General features: G+C 47.0%; 1 protein-coding gene across 1 annotated transcript in view; it reads left to right on the forward strand.

Annotated features, from left to right (window-relative positions):
* Positions 1–949: 949 nt before the first annotated feature.
* Positions 950–24,545, forward strand: part of tmem108 (transmembrane protein 108) — a 90,785-nt gene continuing 67,189 nt past the window's right edge. The window contains exon 1 of the mRNA XM_078240990.1: positions 950–1,735. Coding sequence (XP_078097116.1) covers positions 1,045–1,735 — 691 coding nt within the window. The 5' untranslated portion in view covers positions 950–1,044. The remainder of the gene's footprint in view (positions 1,736–24,545) is intronic.

Below are 24,545 nucleotides of genomic sequence, written 5' to 3' on the forward strand. Positions count from 1 at the left end.
TGAGATCACACTGATATGAGATTTAAATTTCACGTGGGAGGAAAGATTCTGGTGTGCAGCTACTATAATGAGATGCAAAGTTGTTATAATTATGTTTTTGATGTTCAACGGCAGCATTGATGGGGGAAGGGACAATCCCTTTCTGGATTTACACCACCAGGAAATGCACCCAGAGTCTTTTTACAATATTTTCCAGTTGTGCCACTGAACACTGATCGGGCAAAGAATATCCTGGCCACAGATTTCAGGTGATTGGCAAAAGAAAATCAGAGGAGACGAGGAAGCAGATATTTTCAGACTGAGTTTTTATGATCTGGAATGTACTGCTTGAAGGATGCCAAAAGCAAATGCTTTGGAAATTTTTAAAAGGGAAATGGGTTAATACTTACAAAACACCAATTTTCAGGGCTACAGGACTGATGCTCCCCATAGCAGGTGAATAGGACTAGTTTGATTGTACATTCACTGAGCCAGTTTGGGCCAAATAGCTGCATCATTCTTTGATTACATGATGTAACACTGCTATACATTGGTGTTTGATTTTAAATAATATCTTATTCTTATTTGCATTTAGTTGTTCTACTGATCCTGGCATTGACAGAAGAACTAATGTCCACTGCACAAGAATTGCCTCTTAAATCAAGTTCTCAAAATCATCTAATAGATTTTACTGCAAGTACAGCACTTCCCAAATCTAGTGCTAATCCCAAGATGTTGGATCATACAAACTGGCATAGGATATTAGCTACAGATGGAAGTAACTTGAAATATCTTCAGATAGTCCATGAGATCAAGCTAATGGATACCAGCTTAATTGAACCCACACCTACCATCATCCAGTTACCACCATCAGTCTCAACACAGAATAATGCCTATAATTATCTCAGAACAATGGAGGTCTCAGTTTCCATGTATAATCAAAGCACTTTGTATTCGGAGCCAACACCTTTAAAGGAGAGACCGACTCCACGTCATAAAAATGATTTAGTGGAGCCTGTACCACTTCATGGAAATGTAATACTGTATTCTTCTTTTACTACTAGAATGTACCACAACGCTTTTGAGACAATTTCTTCATTTGTTAACCATCAGTCTGAGGTGGTTTCGAGAACCTCTGATCTCCATAACATCACTATGCTTAAATTTTCAAATGAAACATACAGCCTGCATGACCTTAAAAATCTCTGGCAAGTTGAGAGGTCAAACACCACAGAAGAAAACATTTTACAGACATCATTTCTTCCTGCCTTGCCAACTAATCTGATAATTAGTTCCATCTCACAGGTCACTTCCATGTTTGATAGCTTGTCACTAAAATCACAACCAGATCTAAACCTGGATTTGTCTATTGTAATGAGTGACTATCCCCCATACATAGATAGACTGAAGGATTTATTGAAAGTTGGCGGTCAACACCTACCAGCCATGCTTGAATCTTATATTTCAACCTCCATGACAACATTCAGCACGATGGGAAGTGATTCTTTTTCTCATGGAGTTCTGTCAACTTTGTCTGCACCTGGGATTTCTTCAGTCTTTTCTGAATCTGATACTACTGCAGCAGGAAACTTCCTGAACAGAGTAGTCCCTGCAGGAACAAGGAACCCTCAAATATCCAGCAACATTTCCCTTGTAACTGAAGAAGATAAGCCTCAACAAAAAACAACTATCTGCCTCAGCAAAATTGACATAGCCTGGATTATTCTGGCTATCAGTGTGCCTGTTTCATCATGCTGTAAGTCAGGAATTCAATTTCACTATTACATGGTACTTATCATATATTTTATGAATAATTTAAATATTTAGACTGTGTGTGACTAAAATAATGATTAGCAACTTAACATAGGCTTTAATGTCCAGTGAAATTGAAAAAATCTCAAATCTTTGTACAACATGAAAAGTTTCTAAGACATTTTACACTGAAATCCATGTAGAAAAGTTAATTTATAACAAGTATAATACCACATCCGTTTAACTGAGAACATTTTCGGGTTTAATCTAAGCATGTCCAGATAAAGGGCCACAATAGGGAGGATACTTTAACATGTTAAACTCTAACTGTGAGGTCTCTGATTCTGCAGATACAATGCTGGAAAACGTTATCACCTTCAGATATAAAGGAGTGATCGTGATACAGAATGCTCTGAATTTGAGTAATTTCTGCTTTTGCCAGGGAACGATTGGACCGAGAAAGGTCAATATGAAACTATCCATCAAAAATCAGGAATTAACACATGACCACTGGAAGGTCAAAATATTTGCAGATTGAGTATTTATTGTCCTTCATTTCAGAGACGCAATTGAAAAGCAGAGCATTTGACTGATGTTCTTTGAGTAGAATCATCGAATCCCTACAGTGCAGGAGGCTATTCAACCCATCGAGTTTACACCGATATCAACCCCACCCAGGCCCTATCCCTGTAACCCCAGGTATTTACTCTGATAATCCCCTGACACGAAGTGGCAATTTAGCACGGCCAATCCACCTACCTTGCACAACTTTGGACTGTGGGAGAAAACTGGATAACCCGTAGGAAGCCCACGCAGACATGGGGAGAATGTGCAAACTCCACACAGTCACTCCACATAGTCACCCCACACAGTCACCCAAGGCTGAATTGAACCCAGCTTCCAGGTGCTGTGAGTTAAAGTTTATAATAATAAGTGTCACAAGTAGGCTTACATTAACAGTGCAATGAAGTTACTGTGAAAATCCCCGCGATTAGGGGATTTTCACAGTAACTTCATTGCAGTGTTAATGTAGCTTACTTGTGACAAATAAATAAACTTCAACTTTAACTTTAGTTTGTGTAATCTGTTCTGGTAATTTAACCTTTGTATTCCAGTTACCATTCTGGTACACCTTTGCTGCACTCATTCCAGGGTCTGGATTATTGGCTGTCCCTCAATTTGAGATTGGTGTTTGATTTAATTTATTATTGTCACATGTATTAACATACAGTAAAAAGTATTGTTTCTTGCATGCTATAAAGAAAAAGCATACCATTCATCGAGAAGGAAAGAAGAGAGTGCAGAATGTAGTGTTACAGTCATAGCTAGGGTGTAGAGAAAGAACAACTTAGTGCAAGGTAGGTCCATTCAAAAGTCTGATGGCAGCAGGGAAGAAGCTGTTCTTGAGTCTTTTGTCTTCAGACTTTTGTACCTTTTCCCCACGGAAGAAGATGAAAGGGAGTATGTCCGGGGTGTGCGAGGTCTTTAATTATGCTGGCTGCTTTTTCGAGGCAGCGGGAAGTGTAGAGAGAGTCAATGGATGGGAGGCTGGTTTGCATGATGGACTGGGCTACATTCACAATCTTTTGTAGTTACTTGCGGTCTTGGGCAAAGCAGGAGCCATACCAAGCTATGATACAACCAGAAAGAATGCTTTCTATGGTGCATTTATAAAAGTTGGTGAGAGTCGTAGTAGACATGCCAAATTTCCTTAGTACCCTGAGAAGGTAGAGGCGTTGGTGGGCTTTCTTAACTATAGCATTGGCATGGAGGGACCTGGACAGGTTGTTGGTGATCTAGAGACCTACAAACGTGAAACTCTCAACCATTTCTACTTCGTCCTCATTGATGTAGACAGGGGCATGTTCTCCACTATGCTTCTTGAAGTCGATGACTATCTCCTTCGTTTTGTTGACATTGAGGGAGAGATTATTGTCGTTGCACCAGTTCACCAGGTTCTCTATCTCATCCCTGTACTCCGCCTTGTCATTGTTTGAGAACCGACCCACTACGGTGATGTCGTCAGAAAACTTGAAAATTGAGTTGGAGGGGCCGTCTAGTCAGTGCTGTGAGTTTCTCCCTGGGACTGAACAGAGCAGTCCTGGATTCAATTTAGGGACATGGGGCAAGATAATGCAATCTGGAATGCAAGATTTCCTTCCTTTCTGTGTAATATGTATAAATGATTTGGAGGAAAATGTAACTCATTTGATTGGTAAGTTTGCGGACGACACCAGGGTTGGTGGAATTGCAGATAACAATGAGGACCTTCAGAGGATACAGCAGGATATAGATCGGTTGGAGACTTGGGCAGAGAGATGGCAGATGGAGTTTAATCTGGACGAATGTGAGGTAATGCATTTTGGAAGGTCTAATACAGATGGGAAATATACAGTAAATGGCAGAATCCTCAAGAGTATTGATAGGCAAAGGGATCTGGGTGTACAGGTACACAGGTCACTGAAAGTGGCAACGCAGGTGGAAAGGGTAGTCAAGAAGGCATACGGCATGCTTGCCTTCATTGGCCGGGGCATTGAGTTTAAAAATTTGCAAGTCATGTTGCAGCTTTATAGAACTTTAGCTCTTGGAATGAAGTGTTCAATTTTGTTCGCCACACTACCAGAAGGATGTGGAGGCTTTGGAGAGGGTATAGAAAAGATTTACCGGCATGTTGCTGGAATGAAGGGCATGAGCTGTGAGGAAAGGTTGGAGAAACTTTATTCTCACTGGAATGACGGAGGTTGAGGGGCGACCTGATAGAAGTCTCCAAAATTATGAGGGGCATGGACGGAGTGGATAATCAGAAGCTTTTTCCCAGGATGGAAGAGTCAATTACTAGGGGGCATCATGATGTGGAGTTGCGGCATTGGACTGGACTCGATGACTCACCTGATGAAGGGGCAACGCTCCAAAAGCTCATGCTACCAAATAAACCTGTTGGACTTTAACCTGGTGTTGTGAGACTACTTAGGGAGCATCAGTTTAAGGTGTGAGGGACAAGGTTTAAAGGAGATGTAAGAGGCAATTTTTTACCCAGAGGGTGGTGGGTGCCTGGAACTCGCTGTCGGGGGAGGTATTGGAAGCAGATATGATAGTGACAAATACATGAATCGGATGGGAATGAAGGACATGGTCCCCGGAAGGGTAAGGGGGTTTTAATTAAGTTGGGCAGCATGGTCAGAGCAGGCTTGGAGGACCGAAGGGCCTGTTCCTGTGCTGTAATTTTCTTTGTTCTTTGTGTCATTGCTCTGGCTATTATTAAGTGATTGGAACTCAAAGAGTGATTAATACAGCTTGATGAACAAGTTGTGGCCATTATGAACAATTGGTAGCAAACTCCTCTCAACCACCATGGTGTAAGTCACATGAATCAAGGGGAGTTTGTGTTTCTTCAAAGTGTTTTCTTTGTCCTCCCCTGGAACATTGGCTGATCTGGCTGGGGAGATGATTTTCGGCTGTCAGGACACCGTGTCCAGTCCACTGAAGAGAATTTTGTTGGAATTTTGCCTGAATACAGTCCTCCTGCTGCATCCCGCAGATTCAATGCAGGAAGTGCTTCTTGAGTTCAGAATGTGTGAAACCCTGGGTTTGGTGAGTGAGGGGACCTTAAATATTAATCTCTCTCTAAAGTCTAGTTTTTGTCTACATTTAACAATTAACTGAAAATTGCTGTTTAAGTGTAGAGGTAAGTTAAGTTTCTTTCAGTCAGATGAAGGGATATACAAGCTCTCTGGGAGCAAGTGTAACTTGTTCATTGGGTAGCTAGATTAAAGAGGTTTCTGAGCTTTAGCAGAACTGACTGTTAAAAGCATTGCAGAAGTCACTGTTTTTCAGAGAGTATGAAATACAGGGGTCTCTAAGTGCATGGAGTGTGAAACTGGGAGTTTGGTGAGAGAGAGAATCTAAAGGGTTAATTTCTCTCTAAAGTTTAGCTTTTGTTAACATTTAGCAATTAAGTAAAAATTATTGTTTTCGTTAAGAGGTAAGTTAAATTTCTTCCCATCTAAAACAGGCATGTACAAGCTCTCTGAAAGCAACTGTAGTTGGATAGCTGGCTTAAAATGGTTTCTCAGCTTTAGCAGAACTGACTCATCATTGATATTCAGAGGGCCAGATTTTACCATTTTGATTCTAAGTTCTGGGTGGACTTGAATCTGGGAGTGTTTCAGATTCGACTTTTAGACCCATTCTCCGGTGCCCCCATGTGCACTCTGTCTGAAAAACAAAATCAGCGATTCTGAATTGCGCTGCACAAACCTGTGGGCGGGGCTTATCGCGCCCAAAACCCTGCTGCTCTGATCGGCGCCTCCAACTGCGCATGCTCACAAAAAAAAAGATAGAATGCTGCTCCCCTACCTCATCATGCCCAGGCCGGATAATGTCTCCCCCTGGCCCCACAGACATTGCCCCAACCCCACAACATTACTGACCCCCTTATCCCACCCACCACCCAGACCGATCGCAGGCAGAATGGCAGCGACCCCCCCTTCCCCCTCACTCATCTCAGTCAGCGTGGCAGCGGACCCTCCCCCCCCCCCCCTTTCCCCTCACTCATCTCAGGCAGAGTGGCAGCGGACCCCCCTTCCCCCTCACTCAACTCAGGCAGAGTGGCAATGGACCCCCCTTCCCCCTCACTCATCTCAGGCAGAGTGGCAGCGGACCCCCCTTCCCCCTCACTCATCTCAGGCAGAGTGGCAGCGGACCCCCCTTCCCCCTCACTCATCTCAGGCAGAGTGGCAGCGGACCCCCCTTCCCCCTCACTCATCTCAGGCAGAGAGATCCACTCTACCCCCTCCATTCTCCAGGCATCAGGCAGGGTGATCCCCCTCACCACCCCGGAGCCTCCCGCACAAGGCCCCCATCTCCTCCGGACTCCGATGGCTGTGTGACACCTTCCTGTCTCTCCCCTGCCCCCAATCATTGAGGCACTCATCCACCACCCCACCTCCCCATCAGCACAACTGCAAGTCCTGTCTTGCCTTCCCCTCAATGCTAACAAGCAAACTGCATGTAACTTGCTGGAATGCTCTGCCAAACTGCCTGCAGCTGATCTGCCCGAACGAGGGGCAGCTCCATTAAAAACTCAAGAATGGACAAGCAGGCAGGCATTCCTGCACAAAATGTTCGCACGACCAGACCCCCAATTCTCTGAGGGCGACCTGGGGAGGCTACTGGATGCAGCATAGGTGAGGCAGGACACCCTCTTCCCCCCAGGAGGACGCAGACCAAGGGGGGCCTGATGGAAATGCGGTGTGGGAGGAAGTCGCCGCCTCGGTCAGTGCTAGGGCTCTGGCCCACCGAACCAGGAAGCAGTGCCAGAAAAAAGTCAATGACCTCATGCGTGCAGCAAGTGTAAGTGCTGAACCCCATTTAGCATGTTCCCCCATATCTCCCCCAGATCCTCCCATCCCCAGCACCCTGCATGCTTTCAGCTCCTGACCCCCCAAGCACCTCCTTCCTTTCGTCCCAATGAGCCCCACTGTGTTTGCCTTCTAAGGGCTGCCACCTGATACTCTGCAGGAGTCACGCCACCATTTATTTCATTGCTCCTTCTGTCTCCACAGGAGAAAACCGAGCACAACACCCGTGAGAGGACAAAGACGGTGGTGAGCCAGACCTCTGGAACCTCACTCCCTTTGAGGAGTGGGCGCTGGAGCTCTCCAGAGAAGGGGAGATGCAGGCTGTCAGCGACAACATGGTCGGGCTGCCGTCAAGACATAAAAACATAGAAACCCTGCAGTACAGAAAGAAGCCATTCGACCCATCGAGTCTGCACCGACCACAATCCCAGCCAGGCCCTACCCCCGTATCCCGACATATTTACCCACTAATCCCTCTAACCTACGCATTTCAGGACACTAAGGGCAATTTTTAGCACGGCCAATCAACCAAACCCGCACATTTTTGGACTGTGGGAGGAAACCGGAGCACCCGGAGGAAACCCACGCAGACACGAGGAGAATGTGTAAACTCCACACAGACAGTGACCCGAGCCGGGAATCGAACCCAGGTCCCTGGAGCTGTGAAGCAGCAGTGCTAACCACTGTGCTACCGTGCCGCCCACAAGACGTGAGCACCTGTCATTCCTTCAATCAATTTGAGGCAACTTCTCGAGGGCATGAGATTTCAGATGCGAGGGACAAGGTTTAAAGAAGATGTGCGAGGCATGTTTATTTGCACAGAGAGGGTAGTGGGTGCCTGGAACTCGCTGTCGGGGGAGGTCGTGGATGCAGATACGATAGTGGCCTTTAAGAGGCATCTCTACAGCTATGTGAATGGGATGGGAATAAAGGCATATGGTCCCCAGAAGGGTAGGGGGCTACAAATCAGATGGGCAGCCCGGTCGCTACAAGCTACAGGAGGGCCGAAAGGCCTGTTCCTGTGATGTAATTTTAGAAATAGAAATATTTATCCGGTAGAAATAGCAGAAGTCATAGAAATCATAGAAACCCTACAGTGCAGAAGGAGGCCATTCGGCCCATCGAGGCTGCACCGACCACAATCCCACCCAGGCCCTACCCCCACATATTTACCCACTAATCCCTCTAACCTACGCATCTCAGGACTCCAAGGGGCAATTTTTAACCTGGCCAATCAATCTAACCCGCACATCTTTGGACTGTGGGAGGAAACCGGAGCACCCGGAGGAAACCCACGCAGACACGAGGGGAATGTGCAAAATCCACACAGACAGTGACCCAAGCCGGGAATCGAACCCAAGTCCCTGGAGCTGTGAAGCAGCAGTGCTAACCACTGTGCTACCGTGCCGAAGTACTCAATGAATACTTTGCTTCAGTATTCACAGTGGAAAAGGATCTTGGTAGTTGCAGTGCAGACTTGCAGTGGACTGAGAAGATTGAGCATGTGAATATTAGGGGAGAGGATGTGTTGGAGCTTTTGAAAAGCATCAAGTTAGATAAATCGCCGGGACCAGATGGGATGTACCCCAGGTTACTGTAGGAGGCGAGGGAAGAGATTGCTGAGCCTCCCTGGTTGAAAGAGGGACAGGACTGGCAGCTGAATATTCCAGGGTACAAGTGTTTTAGGCGAGACAGAGGAGGGGTCAAAAGAGGTGGGGGAGTAGCAGTATTAGTTGGAGAGCATATTACAGCGGTGCAGAGGGAGGACAATTCAGAGGGGTCGTGTATCGAGTCACTCTGGGTGGAGCTTAGAAACAGGAAGGGCGCAGTCACTATGTTGGGGGTGTACTACAGGCCCCCCAACAGCCCAAGGGAAGTGGAAGAACGAATATGTCAGGAGATACTGGATAGGTGCAGGAAAAATAGGGTTGTTGTAGTGGGAGACTTGTTGTAGCGGCACGGTAGCACAGTGGTTAGCACTGCTGCTTCACAGCTCCAGGGTCCCGGGTTCGATTCCCGGCTCGGGTCACTGTCTGTGTGGAGTTTGCACATTCTCCTCATGTCTGCGTGGGTTTCCTCCGGGTGCTCCGGTTTCCTCCCACAGTCAAAAAAGATGTGCGGGTTAGGTTGATTGGCCAGGTTAAAAATTGCCCCTTAGAGTCCTGGGATGCGTAGGTTAGAGGGATTAGCAAGTAAAAATATGTGGGGATAGGGCCTGGGTGGGATTGTGGTCGGTGCAGACTCGATGGGCCGAATGGCCTCCTTCCGCACTGTAGGGTTTCTATGATTCTATGAATTTCCCTGATATAGACTGGAAATCGCTGAGAGCTGGGACTCTGAATGGGGAGGAATTTGTAAAATGCGTACAGGAGGGTTCTTTGGAACAATATGTAGATAGCCCGACTAGAGAGGGGGCTATACTGGACCTCGTACTGGGGAATGAGCCCGGTCAGGTCTTCAAAGTTTTGGTTGGGGAACATGTGGCAAATAGTGACCACAATTCTGTTAGCTTTAGGATAGTGATGGAAAAGGATGAGTGGTGTCCCAAGGGTAAGGTGTTGGATTGGGGGAAGGCTAACTTTCGTGGGATTAGGCAGAAATTGGCAGTTCTTGATTGGGAGAGGCTGTTTGAAGGTAAATCCACATCTGGCATGTGGGAGTCTTTTAAGGAACAGTTGTTAGGGCTACAGGACAGGCATGTGCCTGTAAAAAAGAAGGATAGGAAGGGTAGGATTCGAGAACCGTGGATAACCAGGGAAATTGAGGGACTGGTCAAAAAGAAAAGAGAGGCGTATGTTAGGTCCAGGCAGCTAAAAACGGAGGGAGCTCTGGAGGAGTACAAAAAAAGTAGGAAAGAACTCAAACGGGGAATTAGAAGGGCAAAAAGGGGTCACGAAATGTCCTTGGCAGACAGGATTAAGGAGAATCCCAAGGCATTTTATTCATAAATTAGGAACAAAAGGGTTGTCAGGGAAAAAATCGGACCTCTCAGGGACAAAAGTGGGGAATTATGCTTGGAGCCCAAAGAAGTAGGGGAGATCCTAAATGAATACTTTGCGTCGGTATTCACAAAGGAGAGGGATGTGTTGACTGGGAGTGTCTCGGAGGGGAGTGTTGAACCGTTGGAGAAAATCTCCATTACAAGGGAGGAAGTGTTAGGTTTGTTAGAGAATATAAAGACTGACAAATCCCCAGGGCCTGATGGAATCTATCCAAGGCTGCTCAGGGAGACGAGAGATGAAATCGTTGGGCCTCTGACGCAAATCTTTGTCTCGTCACTGGACACAGGTGAGGTCCCAGAGGATTGGAGGACAGCTAATGTGGTCCCGTTATTTAAGAAGGGTAGGAAGGATAAACTGGGTAATTATAGGCCGGTGAGCTTGACGTCCGTGGTGGGGAAGTTGTTGGAGAAGATTCTTAGAGATAGGATGTATGCGCATTTAGAAAGGGATAAACTCATTAACGATAGTCAGCATGGTTTTGTGAGAGAGAGATCATGCCTCACTAACCTGGTGGGGTTTTTTGAAGAAGTGACTAGAATGGTTGACGAGGGAAGGGCCGTGGATGTCGTCTATATGGACTTTAGTAAAGCGTTTGACAAAGTCCCTCATGGTAGGCTGGTGAAAAAGGTTGGATCTCATGGGATAAAGGGGGAGGTGGCTAGATGGGTGGAGAACTGGCTTGGTCACAGAAGGCAGAGGGTGGTAGTGGAAGGGTCTTTTTCCGGCTGGAGGCCTGTGACTAGTGGTGTTCCACAGGGCTCTGTATTGGGACCTCTGCTGTTTGTGATTTATATAAACGATCTGGAAGAAGGTGTAACTGGGGTGATCAGTAAGTTTGCTGACGACACAAAATTGGCAGGACTTGCAGATAGTGAGGAGCATTGTCAGAGGCTACAGAAGGATATAGATAGGCTGGAAATTTGGGCAACGAAATGGCAGATGGAGTTCAATCCTGATAAATGCGAAGTGATGCATTTTGGTAGAAATAATGTAGGGAGGAGCTATACGATAAATGGCAGAATCATAAAGGGTGTAGATACGCAGAGGGACCTGGTTGTGCAAGTCCACAGATCCTTGAAGGTGACGTCACAGGTGGAGAAGGTGGTGAAGAAGGCATATGGCATGCTTGCCTTTATAGGACGGGGCATAGAGTATAAAAGTTGGGGTCTGATGTTGCAGATGTATAGAACGTTGGTTCGGCCGCATTTGGAATACTGCGTCCAGTTCTGGTCGCCACACTACCAGAAGGACGTGGAGGCTTTGGAGAGAGTACAGAGGAGGTTTACCAGGATGTTGCCTGGTATGGAGGGGCTTAGTTATGAGGAGAGATTGGGTAAACTGGGGTTGTTCTCCCTGGAAAGACGGAGGATGAGGGGAGACTTAATAGAGGTGTATAAAATTATAATAGGCATAGATAGGGTGAACGGTGGGAAGCTTTTCCCCGGGTCGATGGTGACGTTCACGAGGGGTCATAGGTTCAAGGTGAAGAGGGGGGGGGGGGGGGGGGAGGTTTAACACAGATATCAGAAGGACATATTTTACACAGAGGGTGGTGGGGGCCTGGAATGCGCTGCCAGGCAAGGTTGTGGAGGCGGACACACTGGGAACGTTTAAGACTTATCTAGATAGCCACATGAATGGAGTGGGAATGGAGGGATACAAAAGAATGGTCTAGTTTGGACCAGGGAGCGGCACGGGCTTGGAGGGCCGAAGGGCCTGTTCCTGTGCTGTATTGTTCTTTGTTGTCTGGCGATGATCTTTGCGTCATCAACGGAGACGGGAGAGGTTCCGGAGGATTGCGGATGTGGTTCCGTGATTCAAGAAAGAGAGAAGAGATAGCTCAGGAAACTATAGACCAGTGAGTCTAACCTCAGTGGTTGGTAAGTTGATGGAGAAGATCCTGAGGGGTAGGATTTATGAACATCTGGAGAGGAATAGTATGCATGATGTGGAGATGCCGGCGTTGGACTGGGGTGAACGCAGTAAGAAGTTTAACAACACCAGGTTAAAGTCCAACAGGTTTATTTGGTAGCAAAAGCCACACAAGCTTTTGGAGCTCTAAGCCCCTTCTTCAGGTGAGTGGGAATTCTGTTCACAAACAGAGCTTATAAAGACACAGACTCAATTTACATGAATAATGGTTGGAATGCGAATACTTACAACTGATCAAGCCTTTAAGAAACCAAAACAATGTGAGTGGAGAGAGCATCAAGACAGGCTAAAAAGATGTGTATTGTCTCCAGACAAGACAGCCAGTGAAACTCTGCAGGTCCACGCAACTGTGGGAGTTACAAATAGTGTGACATGAACCCAATATCCCGGTTGAGGCCGTCCTCGTGTGTGCGGAACTTGGCTATCAGTTTCTGCTCAGCGACTCTGCGCTGTCGTGTGTCGCGAAGGCCGCCTTGGAGAACGCTTACCCGAATATCAGAGGCCGAATGCCCGTGACCGCTGAAGTGCTCCCCAACAGGAAGAGAACAGTCTTGCCTGGTGATTGTCGAGCGGTGTTCATTCATCCGTTGTCGCAGCGTCTGCATAGTTTCCCCAATGTACCATGCCTCGGGACATCCTTTCTTGCAGCGTATCAGGTAGACAACATTGGCCGAATTGCAAGAGTATGTACCGTGTACCTGGTGGATGGTGTTCTCACGTGAGATGATGGCATCTGTGTCGATGATCCGGCACGTCTTGCAGAGGTTGCTGTGGCAGGGTTGTGTGGTGTCATGGTCACTGTTCTCCTGAAGGCTGGATGCCATCATCTCACGTGAGAACACCATCCACCAGGTACACGGTACATACTCTTGCAATTCGGCCAACGTTGTCTACCTGATACGCTGCAAGAAAGGATGTCCCGAGGCATGGTACATTGGGGAAACTATGCAGACGCTGCGACAACGGATGAATGAACACCGCTCGACAATCACCAGGCAAGACTGTTCTCTTCCTGTTGGGGAGCACTTCAGCGGTCACGGGCATTCGGCCTCTGATATTCGGGTAAGCGTTCTCCAAGGCAGCCTTCGCGACACACGACAGCGCAGAGTCGCTGAGCAGAAACTGATAGCCAAGTTCCGCACACACGAGGACGGCCTCAACCAAGATATTGGGTTCATGTCACACTATTTGTAACTCCCACAGTTGCGTGGACCTGCAGAGTTTCACTGGCTGTCTTGTCTGGAGACAATACCCATCTTTTTAGCCTGTCTTGATGCTCTCTCCACTCACATTGTATTGGTTTCTTAAAGACTTGATTAGTTGTAAGTATTCGCATTCCAACCATTATTCATGTAAATTGAGTCTGTGTCTTTATAAATTCTGTTTGTGAACAGAATTCCCACTCACCTGAAGAAGGGGCTTAGAGCTCCGAAAGCTTGTGTGGCTTTTGCTACCAAATAAACCTGTTGGACTTTAACCTGGTGTTGTTAAACTTCTTCCTTTGGGCAAGCTAGTTCTGGATCCACAGGGCAGCAGCCCCTTGGATCCCATGCCCTCTCACTTTTTCTAGAAGGCTTGCATGGGGACCTTATCGAACCCCTTGCTAAAATCCATATAAACCACATCTACCACTTTCCCTTCGTCAATGTGTTTAGTCATATTTTCGAAGAACTCCACCAGGCTCGTAAGGCACGATCTGCCTTTGACAAAGCCATGCTGAGTATTCTTGAGCTAAACCTCTCTAAATGCTCATAAATCTTGTCCCTCAGGATCTTCTCCATCAGCTTACCAACCACTGTGGTTAGACTCACCGGTCGGTAATTTCCTGGGCTAACCCTATTCCCCTTCTTGAAAATAGGAACCACATCCGCAATCCTCCGGCACCTCTCCCATCTCCATCGACGATGCAAAGATCATCGCCAGAGGCTCTGCAATCTCTTCCTTCACCTCCCACAGTAACCTGGGGTACATCCCATCTGGACCCGGCGACTTATCTATCTTAGAACATAGAACAGTACAGCACAGAACAGGCCCTTCGGCCCACGATGTTGTGCCGAGCTTTATTTGAAACCAAGATCAAGCTATCCCACTCCCTATCATCCTGGTGTGCTCCATGTGCCTATCCAATAACCGCTTAAATGTTCCTAAAGTGTCTGACTCCACTATCACTGCAGGCAGTCCATTCCACACCCCAACCACTCTCTGCGTAAAGAGCCTACCTCGGATATCCTTCCCATATCTCCCACCATGAACCCTATAGTTATGTCCCCTTGTAATAGCTCCATCCACCCGAGGAAATAGTCTTTGAACGTTCACTCTATCTATCCCCCTCATCATCTTATAAACCTCTATCAAGTCTCCTCTCAACCTCCTCCGCTCCAAAGAGAAAAGCCCAAGTTCCCTCAACCTTTCCTCATAAGACCTACCCTCCAAACCAGGCAGCATCCTGGTAAATCTCCTTTGCACTCTTTCCAGTGTCTCCACATCCTTCTTATAGTGAGGTGACCAGAACTGCACACAATACTCCAAATGTGGTCTCACCAAGGTCCTGTACAGTTGCAGCATAACCCCACGGCTCTTAAACTCAAACCCCCTGTTAATGAACGCTAACACACTATAGGCATACAGGGCTTCAGTGACCTGCTTGACACAGATATGCACTGAAGACTGGGAGATGCCACAGACATCTCCGCTCGAGCTCTGGAAAGAACCAGTCGCATAGAAGTTCAGAGCGGCCGTCAATTTGACAGCCACCGAGAGTTGGTCCCCCCCCCCCGCCACCCCCCCCCCCGCCTCTAGATGCCAGGTCTTGCAACAGGCTGCACAGGTGTCACATGGTATCCTTTCGGAGTCGGAGAAGTCGGCGGCACACGGTGTCCGACATCTCCTGGAAGGACACTCGTGCACGGACCTGCCGGGGTCTCTGCTCCTGCCATCTCCTATGCCCCCACTCTGGGTGAATGGCGGCCACTCTATCCTGTCTCTGGTGGTTGTCTCCCTCTGGTCCCGCAAGTGGTAAGGCACGAGCCTCCTGTGCCCGCAATTCTTCCTCCAGTTCCTCTTCCTCAGCTCCAGCAGCAACCAAAAGAACAGCAAGATCGATTGGTTGCATTGCAAAAGCCATCTCGTCACTCTGAAGGGGATGGGGGGAGGTAGAGATGAACAAATGTGGTAGTCATGCAACGCTGCTTGCCCCTAGCACAACAACAGTCACAGCCCCCCAATTCCCCCCGCCACATATGCTCCCACAATCACAGCTCCTTGCAAAGTTGAGAGGCTGCAGCAGTGCTATTTGCAAGGGCTTTTGTGCCCATCCTTCAGCCTGAAGTGAGCTGAATGCGCCAGGACCCAGCGGCACTGCAAGACCCGAGCTCAGTGCTGAGACCCAGGTCCGTGCTGCAAGACAAACATTGGAGACCCTGCAGAGCAACAGCCCCCCACCCCCCCCCCCCCCCCCCACCCCCACACACTCGCAGAGCTGCCACCGACCCGAGACAGAAAATGGCCACAACAACAGGACACCCGTGAGTAGCAGAGAGCCGTCAGACACCATGCACTTACTTCCTCGCCAACCCTCACTGATGAAGTGCCTGAATCAGACTTATATTGAGCATGTTCATTGTTCCACTGGAGCAAGCTGAGAGGGAGTGATTGGAGGCAGCAGTGCTGGTGAGAGATTAATTGAATTGTTTATTTATTTAATTAGGCAGCTAGTGTGTGTGTTTTTTTTTGGCCTTTACTTTTGCAGTAGTATTTTAAGTTTAAAGTGAAAACTGGAAGTGGGCTGCTAAGGAGTCTGGGAAGGGTTTTTTAAGCGCGTGAAGTATAAAAGGTGGGCTGCAGTATACAGCGGGCAGCGTCGGGAGCGGGCAGTGTAGTGCGTGGGAAGCAGAGTGTGAGCTATAAGGCTTTGGCTCACGGGGCTTAGGCAGAAAGGGCGAGCAGGGGTGAGTTTAATTCATTTTTGCTGTTTCTACCTGGTACTGGCAAGGTATCTAGAGGGGATGGGTGTGCAGGCAGTGCTATGTTCCTCTTGCACTATGTTTGAGGTGAGGGATGACGACAGTGTCCCTGCTGATTACACCTGTGGGAAGTGCACCCATCTGCAGCTCCTCCAAAACCGTGTTAGGGAACTGGAGCTGGAGTTGGATGAACTTAGGATCATTAGGGACGCAGAGGTGGCCATAGACAGAAGCTTTAGGAATACAGTTACTCCAAGGAATGAAAACAGATGGGTGATGGTGAGAGGGGCTGGGAGGAAGCAGTCCGTGCAGGGATCCCCGGTGGTCGCTCCCCTTAGCAACAAGTATTCCGCTTTGGATACGGTTGAGGGGGATGACATACCAGTGGTGAGCCTCAGTGAGAGGATCTCCAGCACTGTGTCCGTCTCTGTGGCTCGGGAGGGTAAGGGGCAGAGCGGGAGAGCAATAGTTATTGGGGACTCGTTAGATAGAGGGATAGATAGGAGGTTCTGTGGCAGCAAAAGAGACTCACGGATGGTATGTTGCCTACCGGATGCAAAGGTCCGTGACGTCTCAGACCGTGTTTTCCGGATTCTGAAGGGGGAGGGGAAACAGTCACAAGTCGTGGTACACATTGGTACCAATGACATAGGTAAGAGAAGGGACGGGGATTTAAAGCAGGAATTTCTGGAGCTGGGCTGGAAGCTGAGAGCCAAGACAAAACATGTGGTCATCTCTGGTATGTTGCCGGTGCCACGTGATAGTGAGTTGAGGAACAGGGAGAGAGTGCAGTTAAACATGTGGTTGCAGGGATGGTGTAGGAGGGAGGGTTTCAGATGCGTGGATAATTGGAACACATTCTGGGGAAGGTGGGACCTGTACAAACAGGATGGGGTGCACCTGAACCAGAGGGGCACCAATATCCTAGGAGGGAAATTTGTTACGGCTCTTCATAGAAATCATAGAAACCCTACAGTGCAGAAGGAGGCCATTCGGCCCATCGAGTTTGCACCGACCACAATCCCGCCCAGGCCCTCTTCAGGGGGGGTTTAAACTAATTTGTCAGGGGAGTGGGAAAAGGAGTTGTAGTCCAGAAGTCAGTGAGGGTGGTGAGGTATTGGGGAAGGTATCAGGGTCAAGGGTGGGTACCGGTAGACAGGAAGGTGGGTTGAAGTGTGTCTACTTCAATGCAAGGAGCATCCGGAACAAGGTAGATGAACTTGGGGCATGGATTGGTACTTGGGACTACGATGTTGTGGCCATTACGGAGATGTGGGTAGAACAAGGACAGGAATGGTTGTTGGACGTTCCGGGGTATAGATGTTTCACTAAGTGTAGGGAAGCTGGTAAAAGAGGTGGAGGAGTGGCATTGTTAATCAAGGAGAGTTTAACGGCTGCAGAAAGGCACTTCGAGGGGGATCTGCACACTGAGGTAATATGGGCTGAGGTTAGAAATAGGAAAGGAGCGGTCACGTTGTTAGGAGTTTACTATAGGCCCCCAAATAGTAATAGAGATGTGGAGGAAGAAATTGCTAAGCAGATTATGGATATGTGTGGGGGTCACAGGGTAGTTGTCATGGGGGACTTTAACTTTCCAAATATTGATTGGAACCTTTGTAGGTCAAATAGTTCGGTTGGGGCAGTTTTTGTGCAGTGTGTGCAGGAGGGTTTCCTGACACAATATGTGGATAGGCCGACAAGAGGTGAGGCCACATTGGATTTGGTACTGGGAAATGAACCGGGCCAAGTGTTAGATTTGGTTGTGGGAGAGCACTTTGGAGATAGTGACCACAATTCGATGTCTTTTGTTATTGCAATGGAGAGGGATAGGGCCGTACGGCAGGGCAAGGTTTACAATTGGGGGAGAGGTAATTATGATACGATTAGGCCAGAATTAGGGGGCATAAGTTGGGAACAGAAACTGTCAGAGAAAGGAACTAATGAAAAGTGGAACTTTTTCAAGGAACAAATACTGGATGTCCTTGATAGGTATGTCCCTGTCAGGCAGGGAGGAAATGGCCGAGTGAGGGAACCATGGTTCACGAAAGAGGTGGAATGTCTTGTGAAAAGGAAGAGGGAAGCTTATGTGGGGATGAGGAAACGGGGTTCAGATGGCTCGATTGAGGGTTACAAGTTAGCAAGGAATGAGCTGAAAAAGGGGCTTAGGAGAGCTAGGAGGGGACATGAGAAGTCCTTGGTGGGTCGGATCAAGGAAAACCTCAAGGCTTTTTACTCTTATGTGAGGAATAAAAGAATGACCAGGGTGAGGTTAGGGCCGGTCAAGGACAGTAGTGGGAACTTGTGTATGGAGTCAGTAGAGATAGGCAAGGTGATGAATGAATACTTTTCTTCAGTGTTCACCAAGGAGAGGGGCCATGTTTTTGAGGAAGAGAAGGTGTTACAGGCTAATAGGCTGGAGGAAATAGATGTTCAGAGGGAGGATGTCCTGGCAGTTTTGAATAAACTGAAGGTCGATACGTCCCCTGGGCCTGATGAAATGTATCCTAGGATTCTTTGGGAGGCAAGGGATGAGATTGCAGAGCCTTTGGCTTTGATCTTTGGGTCCTCACTGTCCACGGGGATGGTGCTAGAGGACTGGAGAATGGCGAATGTTGTTCCTCTGTTTAAGAAAGGGAATAGAAATGACCCTGGTAATCATAAACCAGTTAGTCTTACTTCGGTGGTTGGTAAATTGATGGAAAATGTCCTTAGAGATGGGATTTACGACCATTTAGAAAGATGCGGATTAATCCGGGATAGTCAGCACGGATTTGTGAAGGGCAAGTCGTGCCTCACAAATTTGATAGAATTTTTTGAGGAGGTAACCAAGTGTGTTGATGAAGGTAGGGCAGTTGATGTCATATACATGGATTTTAGTAAGGCGTTTGATAAGGTCCCCCATGGTCGGTTTATGATGAAAGTGAGGAGGTGTGGGATAGAGGGAAAGTTGGCCGATTCGATAGGTAACTGGCTGTCTGATCGAAGACAGACGGTGGTGGTGGATGGAAAATTTTCGGATTGGAGGCAGGTTGCTAGCGGAGTGCCGCAGGGATCAGTGCTTGGTCCTCTGCTCTTTGTGATTTTTATTAATGACTTAGAGGAGGGGGCTGAAGGGTGGATCAGTGAATTTGCTGATGACACCAAGATTGGTGGAGTAGTGGATGAGGTGGAGGGTTGTTGTAGGCTGCAAAGAGACATAGATAGGATGCAAAGCTGGGCTGAAAAATGGCAAATGGAGTTTAACCCTGATAAATGTGAGGTGATTCATTTTGGTAGGACAAATTTAAATGTGGATTACAGGGTCAAAGATAGGGTTCTGAAGACTGTGGAGGAGCAGAGAGATCTTGGGGTTCATATCCACAGATCTCTAAAGGTTGCCACTCAAGTGGATAGAGCTGTGAAGAAGGCCTATAGTGTGTTAGCTTTTATTAACAGGGGGTTGGAGTTTAAGAGCCGTGGGGTTATGCTGCAACTGTACAGGACCTTGGTGAGACCACATTTGGAATATTCTGTGCAGTTCTGGTCACCTCACTATAAGAAGGATGTGGAAGCGCTGGAAAGAGTGCAGAGGAGATTTACCAGGATGCTGCCTGGTTTGGAGGGTAGGTCTTATTTCCTCGGGTGGATAGAGCTATTACAAGGGGGCATAACTATAGGGTCCGTGGTGGGAGATACAGGAAGGATATCAGAGGTAGGTTCTTTACGCAGAGAGTGGTTGGGGTGTGGAATGGACTGCCTGCAGTGATAGTGGAGTCAGACACTTTAGGAACATTTAAGCGGTTATTGGATAGGCACATGGAGCGCACCAGGATGATAGGGAGTGGGATAGCTTGATCTTGGTTTCAGATAAAGCTCGGCACAACATCGTGGGCCGAAGGGCCTGTTCTGTGCTGTACTGTTCTATGTCTATGTCCGTTTCACACTGATTCTGGATTGGCGACACGGTGGCAAAGGGGGAAGTGCTGTTAAAGTTGGGCGGGCAGCCTATTAGTTCAATTTAAATGCATGCAAATGCATTTAAATCGCCGTTGCGTCCGTTTCAGGCGTGATTTGGATCATGGCCATTTTCAGGCCTTGGCAAAGTGGGCATCTGCGCGGACATGGGCGTGGATCGCGTTAATGGCCTCACGCCTGACTTTACCACATTTTCGTGCCCGAAGACAGGCACAACGCAATGGTAAAATTGGGCCCTAAGGGTTTCTCGAGGTATGTGAAGAGAAAGAGGTTGGTGAAGACAAATTTAAGTCTCCTACAGGTAGAAATGGGGGCATGTATAATAAGGTCAAAGAAATGGCTGAGCAACTGAATACATACTTTGGTTCTGTCTTCACAAAAGAGGACACAAAATCAAATACCAGAAATGTTGGAGAATGCAAGATTTAGTGAGAGGGAAGAACTGAGCGAGATCAATATTAGTAGAGAAATTGTGCTGGGAAAATTGACAGCATTGAAGGCAGATAAATCCCCAGGACCTGACAATCTACATCCCAGAGTACTTAAGGTTTAGAAATAGTGGATGCATTGGTGGTCATCTTCCAGGGTTCTATAGACTCTGGAACAGTCCCTGCAGAGTGGTGGGTAGCTAATGTCACTCCAACATTCAAAAAGGGAGGTAGAGAGAAAACAGGCCAGAAAGCCTGACATCGGTAGTGGGGAAAATTCCCAAATCTGTTATCAAGGACTTTCTAGGAGCATTTGGAAAGCAGTGGCAGGATCAGACAGAATCGACAAGGATTTATAAAGGGGAAATCATGCTTGACAAATCTGTTGGAATTCTTTGAAGGTGTGTCTAGTAGAGTTGACAAGGGGGAGTCAGTCGATGTGGTATAGTTGGACTTTCAGAAAGCGTTTGACAAAGTCAGGCCTAAGAGATTATCATGCAACATTAAAGCGCATGGGATGGGGGAAATGTATTGAGATGGATAGGAAACAAAGAGTAGGAATTTACAAAGAACAAAGAAAAGTACAGCACAGGAACAGGCCCTTTGGCCCTCCAAGGCTGCACATGTCATGATGCCTGCCTAAACTAAAACTGTATGCACTTACGGAGTCTGTATTTTTCCATTCCCATCCTATTCATGTATTCGTCTAGTTGCCTGTTAAATGCCGTTATCATACCTGCAGTGCATTCCAGACATTCACCACCCTCTGTGTAAAAAAACTTGCCTTGCACATCTCCTCTAAACTTTTCCCCCCACATGTTGAATCTATGTCCTCTGGTACTTGACTTTCATACCCTCGGAAAGAGCATCTGACTCTGTCCATGGCACTCATAATCTTGTAAACTTCTATCAGGCCACCCCTCAACCTCCCCCGTTCCAGTGAGAACAAACCAAGTTTATCCAACGTCTCCTCATAGCTAACACCCTCCAGACCAGGCAACATCCTGGTAAACCTCTTCTGTACCCTCTCCAAAGCATCCACATCCTTCTGGTCGTGTGGCGACCAGAATTGTGCACAATATTTTAAATGAGGCCTAACTAAGGTTCTGTACAGCTGCAGCATGGCCTGCCAATTTTTATACTCAATGCCCCAACTGATGAGGGCAAGCATGCCGTATGCTTTCTTGACTACCTTATCCACCTGCATTGCCACTTTCATTGACCGGTGGACATGTATGCCCAGCTCTTTCTGCCTGTCAATACTCCTAAGTATTCTACCATTTATTATATAATTCCGACATGCATTTGACCTTCCAAAATGCATTATCTCACACTTGTCCAGGTTAAACTCCATCTGCCATTTCTCAGCCCAAGTCTCCAACTGGTCTATATCTTGCTGTATCCTCTGAAAATCCTCTTCACTATCCGCAACTCCACCAATTTTTGTGTCATCTGTGAAGTTACTAATCAGACTAGCTATGTTTTCCTCCAAATCATTTATATATACTACGAACAACAAAGATCCCAGAACTGATCCCTGTGGAACACCACTAGTCACAGCCTTCCATTCAGAAAAGCACTCCTCTGCTGCTACTCTCTGTCTTCTATGGCCAAGTAAGAATTCTAACAACACCAGGTTAAAGTCCAACAGGTTTATTTGGTAGCAAAAGCCACTCAAATAAACCTGGTGGACTTTAACCTGGTGTTGTTAGACTTCTTACTGTGTTTACTCCAGTCCAACGCAGGCATCTCCACATCATGACTTCTATGGCCAAGCCAGTTCTGTATCCATCTTGCCAGCTCTCCTCTGATCCCGTGTGACTTCACCTTTTGTACCAGTCTACCATGAAGTACCTTGTCAAAGGCTTTACTCAAGTCCATGTATACAACATCCACTGCCTTTCCCTCATCTATCATCTTCGTCACTTCCTCGAAAAACTCAATCAAGTTAGTGAGGCTCGACCTCTCCTTCACAAAACTGTGCTGTCTGTCACTAATAAGTCCATTTGTTTCCAAATGAGAGTCAATCCTGTCCCTAAGAATCTGTTCCATTAATTTCCCGACCACTGACGTAAGACTCACCACCCTATAATTTCCTGGATTATCCCTGATGCCCTTCTTAAACAATGGAACAATATTGGCTATCCTCCACGTCCTGTGGAACTTCAACTGTGGCCAAGGAGGATACGAAGATTTCTGTCAAGGCTCCAGCAATTTCCGCCCTTGCCTCCCTTGGTATTCTGGGGTAGATCCCATCAAGCCCTGGGGACTTATTTACTTCAATGCGTTTTAAGACACGCAATACCTCCGTCTTTTTGATATCAGCATGACCCAGAATATCTTCACACCCTACCCTAGACTCTCTTCCATCAAGTCCCTCTCTTTGGTGAATACTTAGGCAAAGTATTCATTTAGTATCTTGTCCATTTCCTCTGGTTCCATGCATAGATTCCCTCCATTATCCTTGAGTGAACCAACCCTTTCCCTGGCTACCCTCTTGCTTTTTACATACGTATAAAATGCCTTAGGATTTTCCTTAATCCTGTTTGCCAAGGACTTTTCATGATCCCTTTTAGCTCTCCTAACTCCTTCCTGAAGTTCCTTCCTACATTCTTTATATTCTTCAAGGGCTTCATCTGTCCTAAGCCTTTTAGACCTTACAAATGCTTCATTTTTTTTGACAAGGCTCATGATATCCCTCATTATCCAGGGTTCCCGATACTTGCCAGACATATCCTCCATCCTCTCAGATACATGCCGGTCCTGAATTCCAGTCATAGAGGTTTATAGCATGGAAACTGGCCCTTCAGCCCAACTTGTCCATGCCGCCCTCTTTTTTTAAAACCCCTAAGCTAATCCCAATTGCCTGCATTTGGCCCATATCCCTCTATACCCATCATACCCATGTAACTATCTAAATGCTTTTCAAAAGACAAAATTGTACCCACCTCTACTACTACCTCTGGCAGCTTGTTCCAGACACTCACCACCCTCTGTGTGAAAAAATTGTCCCTCTGGACACTTTTGTATCTCTCCCCTCTCACCTTAAACCTATGCCCTCTAGTTTTAGACTCCCCTACCTTTGGGAAAAGATATTGACTATCTAGCTGATCTATGCCCCTCATTATTTTAAAGACATCTGTAAGATCACCCCTCAGCCTCCTACACTCCAGAGAAAAAAGTCCCAGTCTATCCAGCCTCTCCTTATAACTCAATCCATCAAGTCCCGGTAGCATCCTAGTAAATCTTTTCTGCACTCTTTCTAGTTTAATAATATCCTTTCCATAATAGGGTGACCAGAACTGCACACAGTATTCCAAGTGTGGCCTTACCAATGTCTTGTACAACTTCAACATGACGTCCCAACTCCTGTATTCAATGTTCTGACCCAGTGGTTCCCAAAGGGTGCGGCGCACCACACTGGTGCGGCGAGAGAGGATGGCAAGTGTGGCGGGAAGATTCAAGGACAATCAAAGAAACATTTAAACATGGTTTAAACAAGCATTGTTTTATACTTTCTGGATGTCCCATGATATTATAAAGTAGTTGTGTTCTATGTTATGAATCAAGCACTGCTAGGAGTTGTTTTTTTTTGTTTTTGAATGTATTTCTTATCAATAAAAAATTCGGTGAGGCGCGAGCAAACTTTTATTCCGAAAGTGCGGCCCCAGTGAAAAAAGTTTGGGAACCACTGTTCTGACCGATGAAACCAAGCATACCGAATGCCTTCTTCACCACTTTGTCAACTGACAGTCAACTGACATTTGAAAGACTCCCACATGTCGGATGTTGATTTAGCCTCAGACAACAATCTACACTCTCCAGATCTTGCCTAATGTTGTTGTAGTTGGTCTTCCCCCAATTTGACACCTTCACCCGAGGACCACTCTTGCCCTTATCCACAAGCACCTTAAAACTTACAGAATTATGATCACTGTTCCTGAAATGCTCTCCTGCTGAAACTTCAATCACCTGGCCGGGCTCATTCCCCAATACCAGGTCCAATATGGCTCCTTCCCGAGTTGGGCTATTTACATACTGTTTCAAGAAACCCTCCTGGACGCTCCTTACAAATTCTGCCCCATTCAAGGCCCGAGCAGTAAGTCTCAGTCAATATAGGGAAAGTTAAAATCACCCACCACAACAACCTTCTTGTTTTTGCATCTTTCCAAAATC

Source organism: Mustelus asterias, chromosome 2 (assembly GCF_964213995.1).
Source record: "Mustelus asterias chromosome 2, sMusAst1.hap1.1, whole genome shotgun sequence".
NCBI lineage: Eukaryota > Metazoa > Chordata > Chondrichthyes > Carcharhiniformes > Triakidae > Mustelus > Mustelus asterias.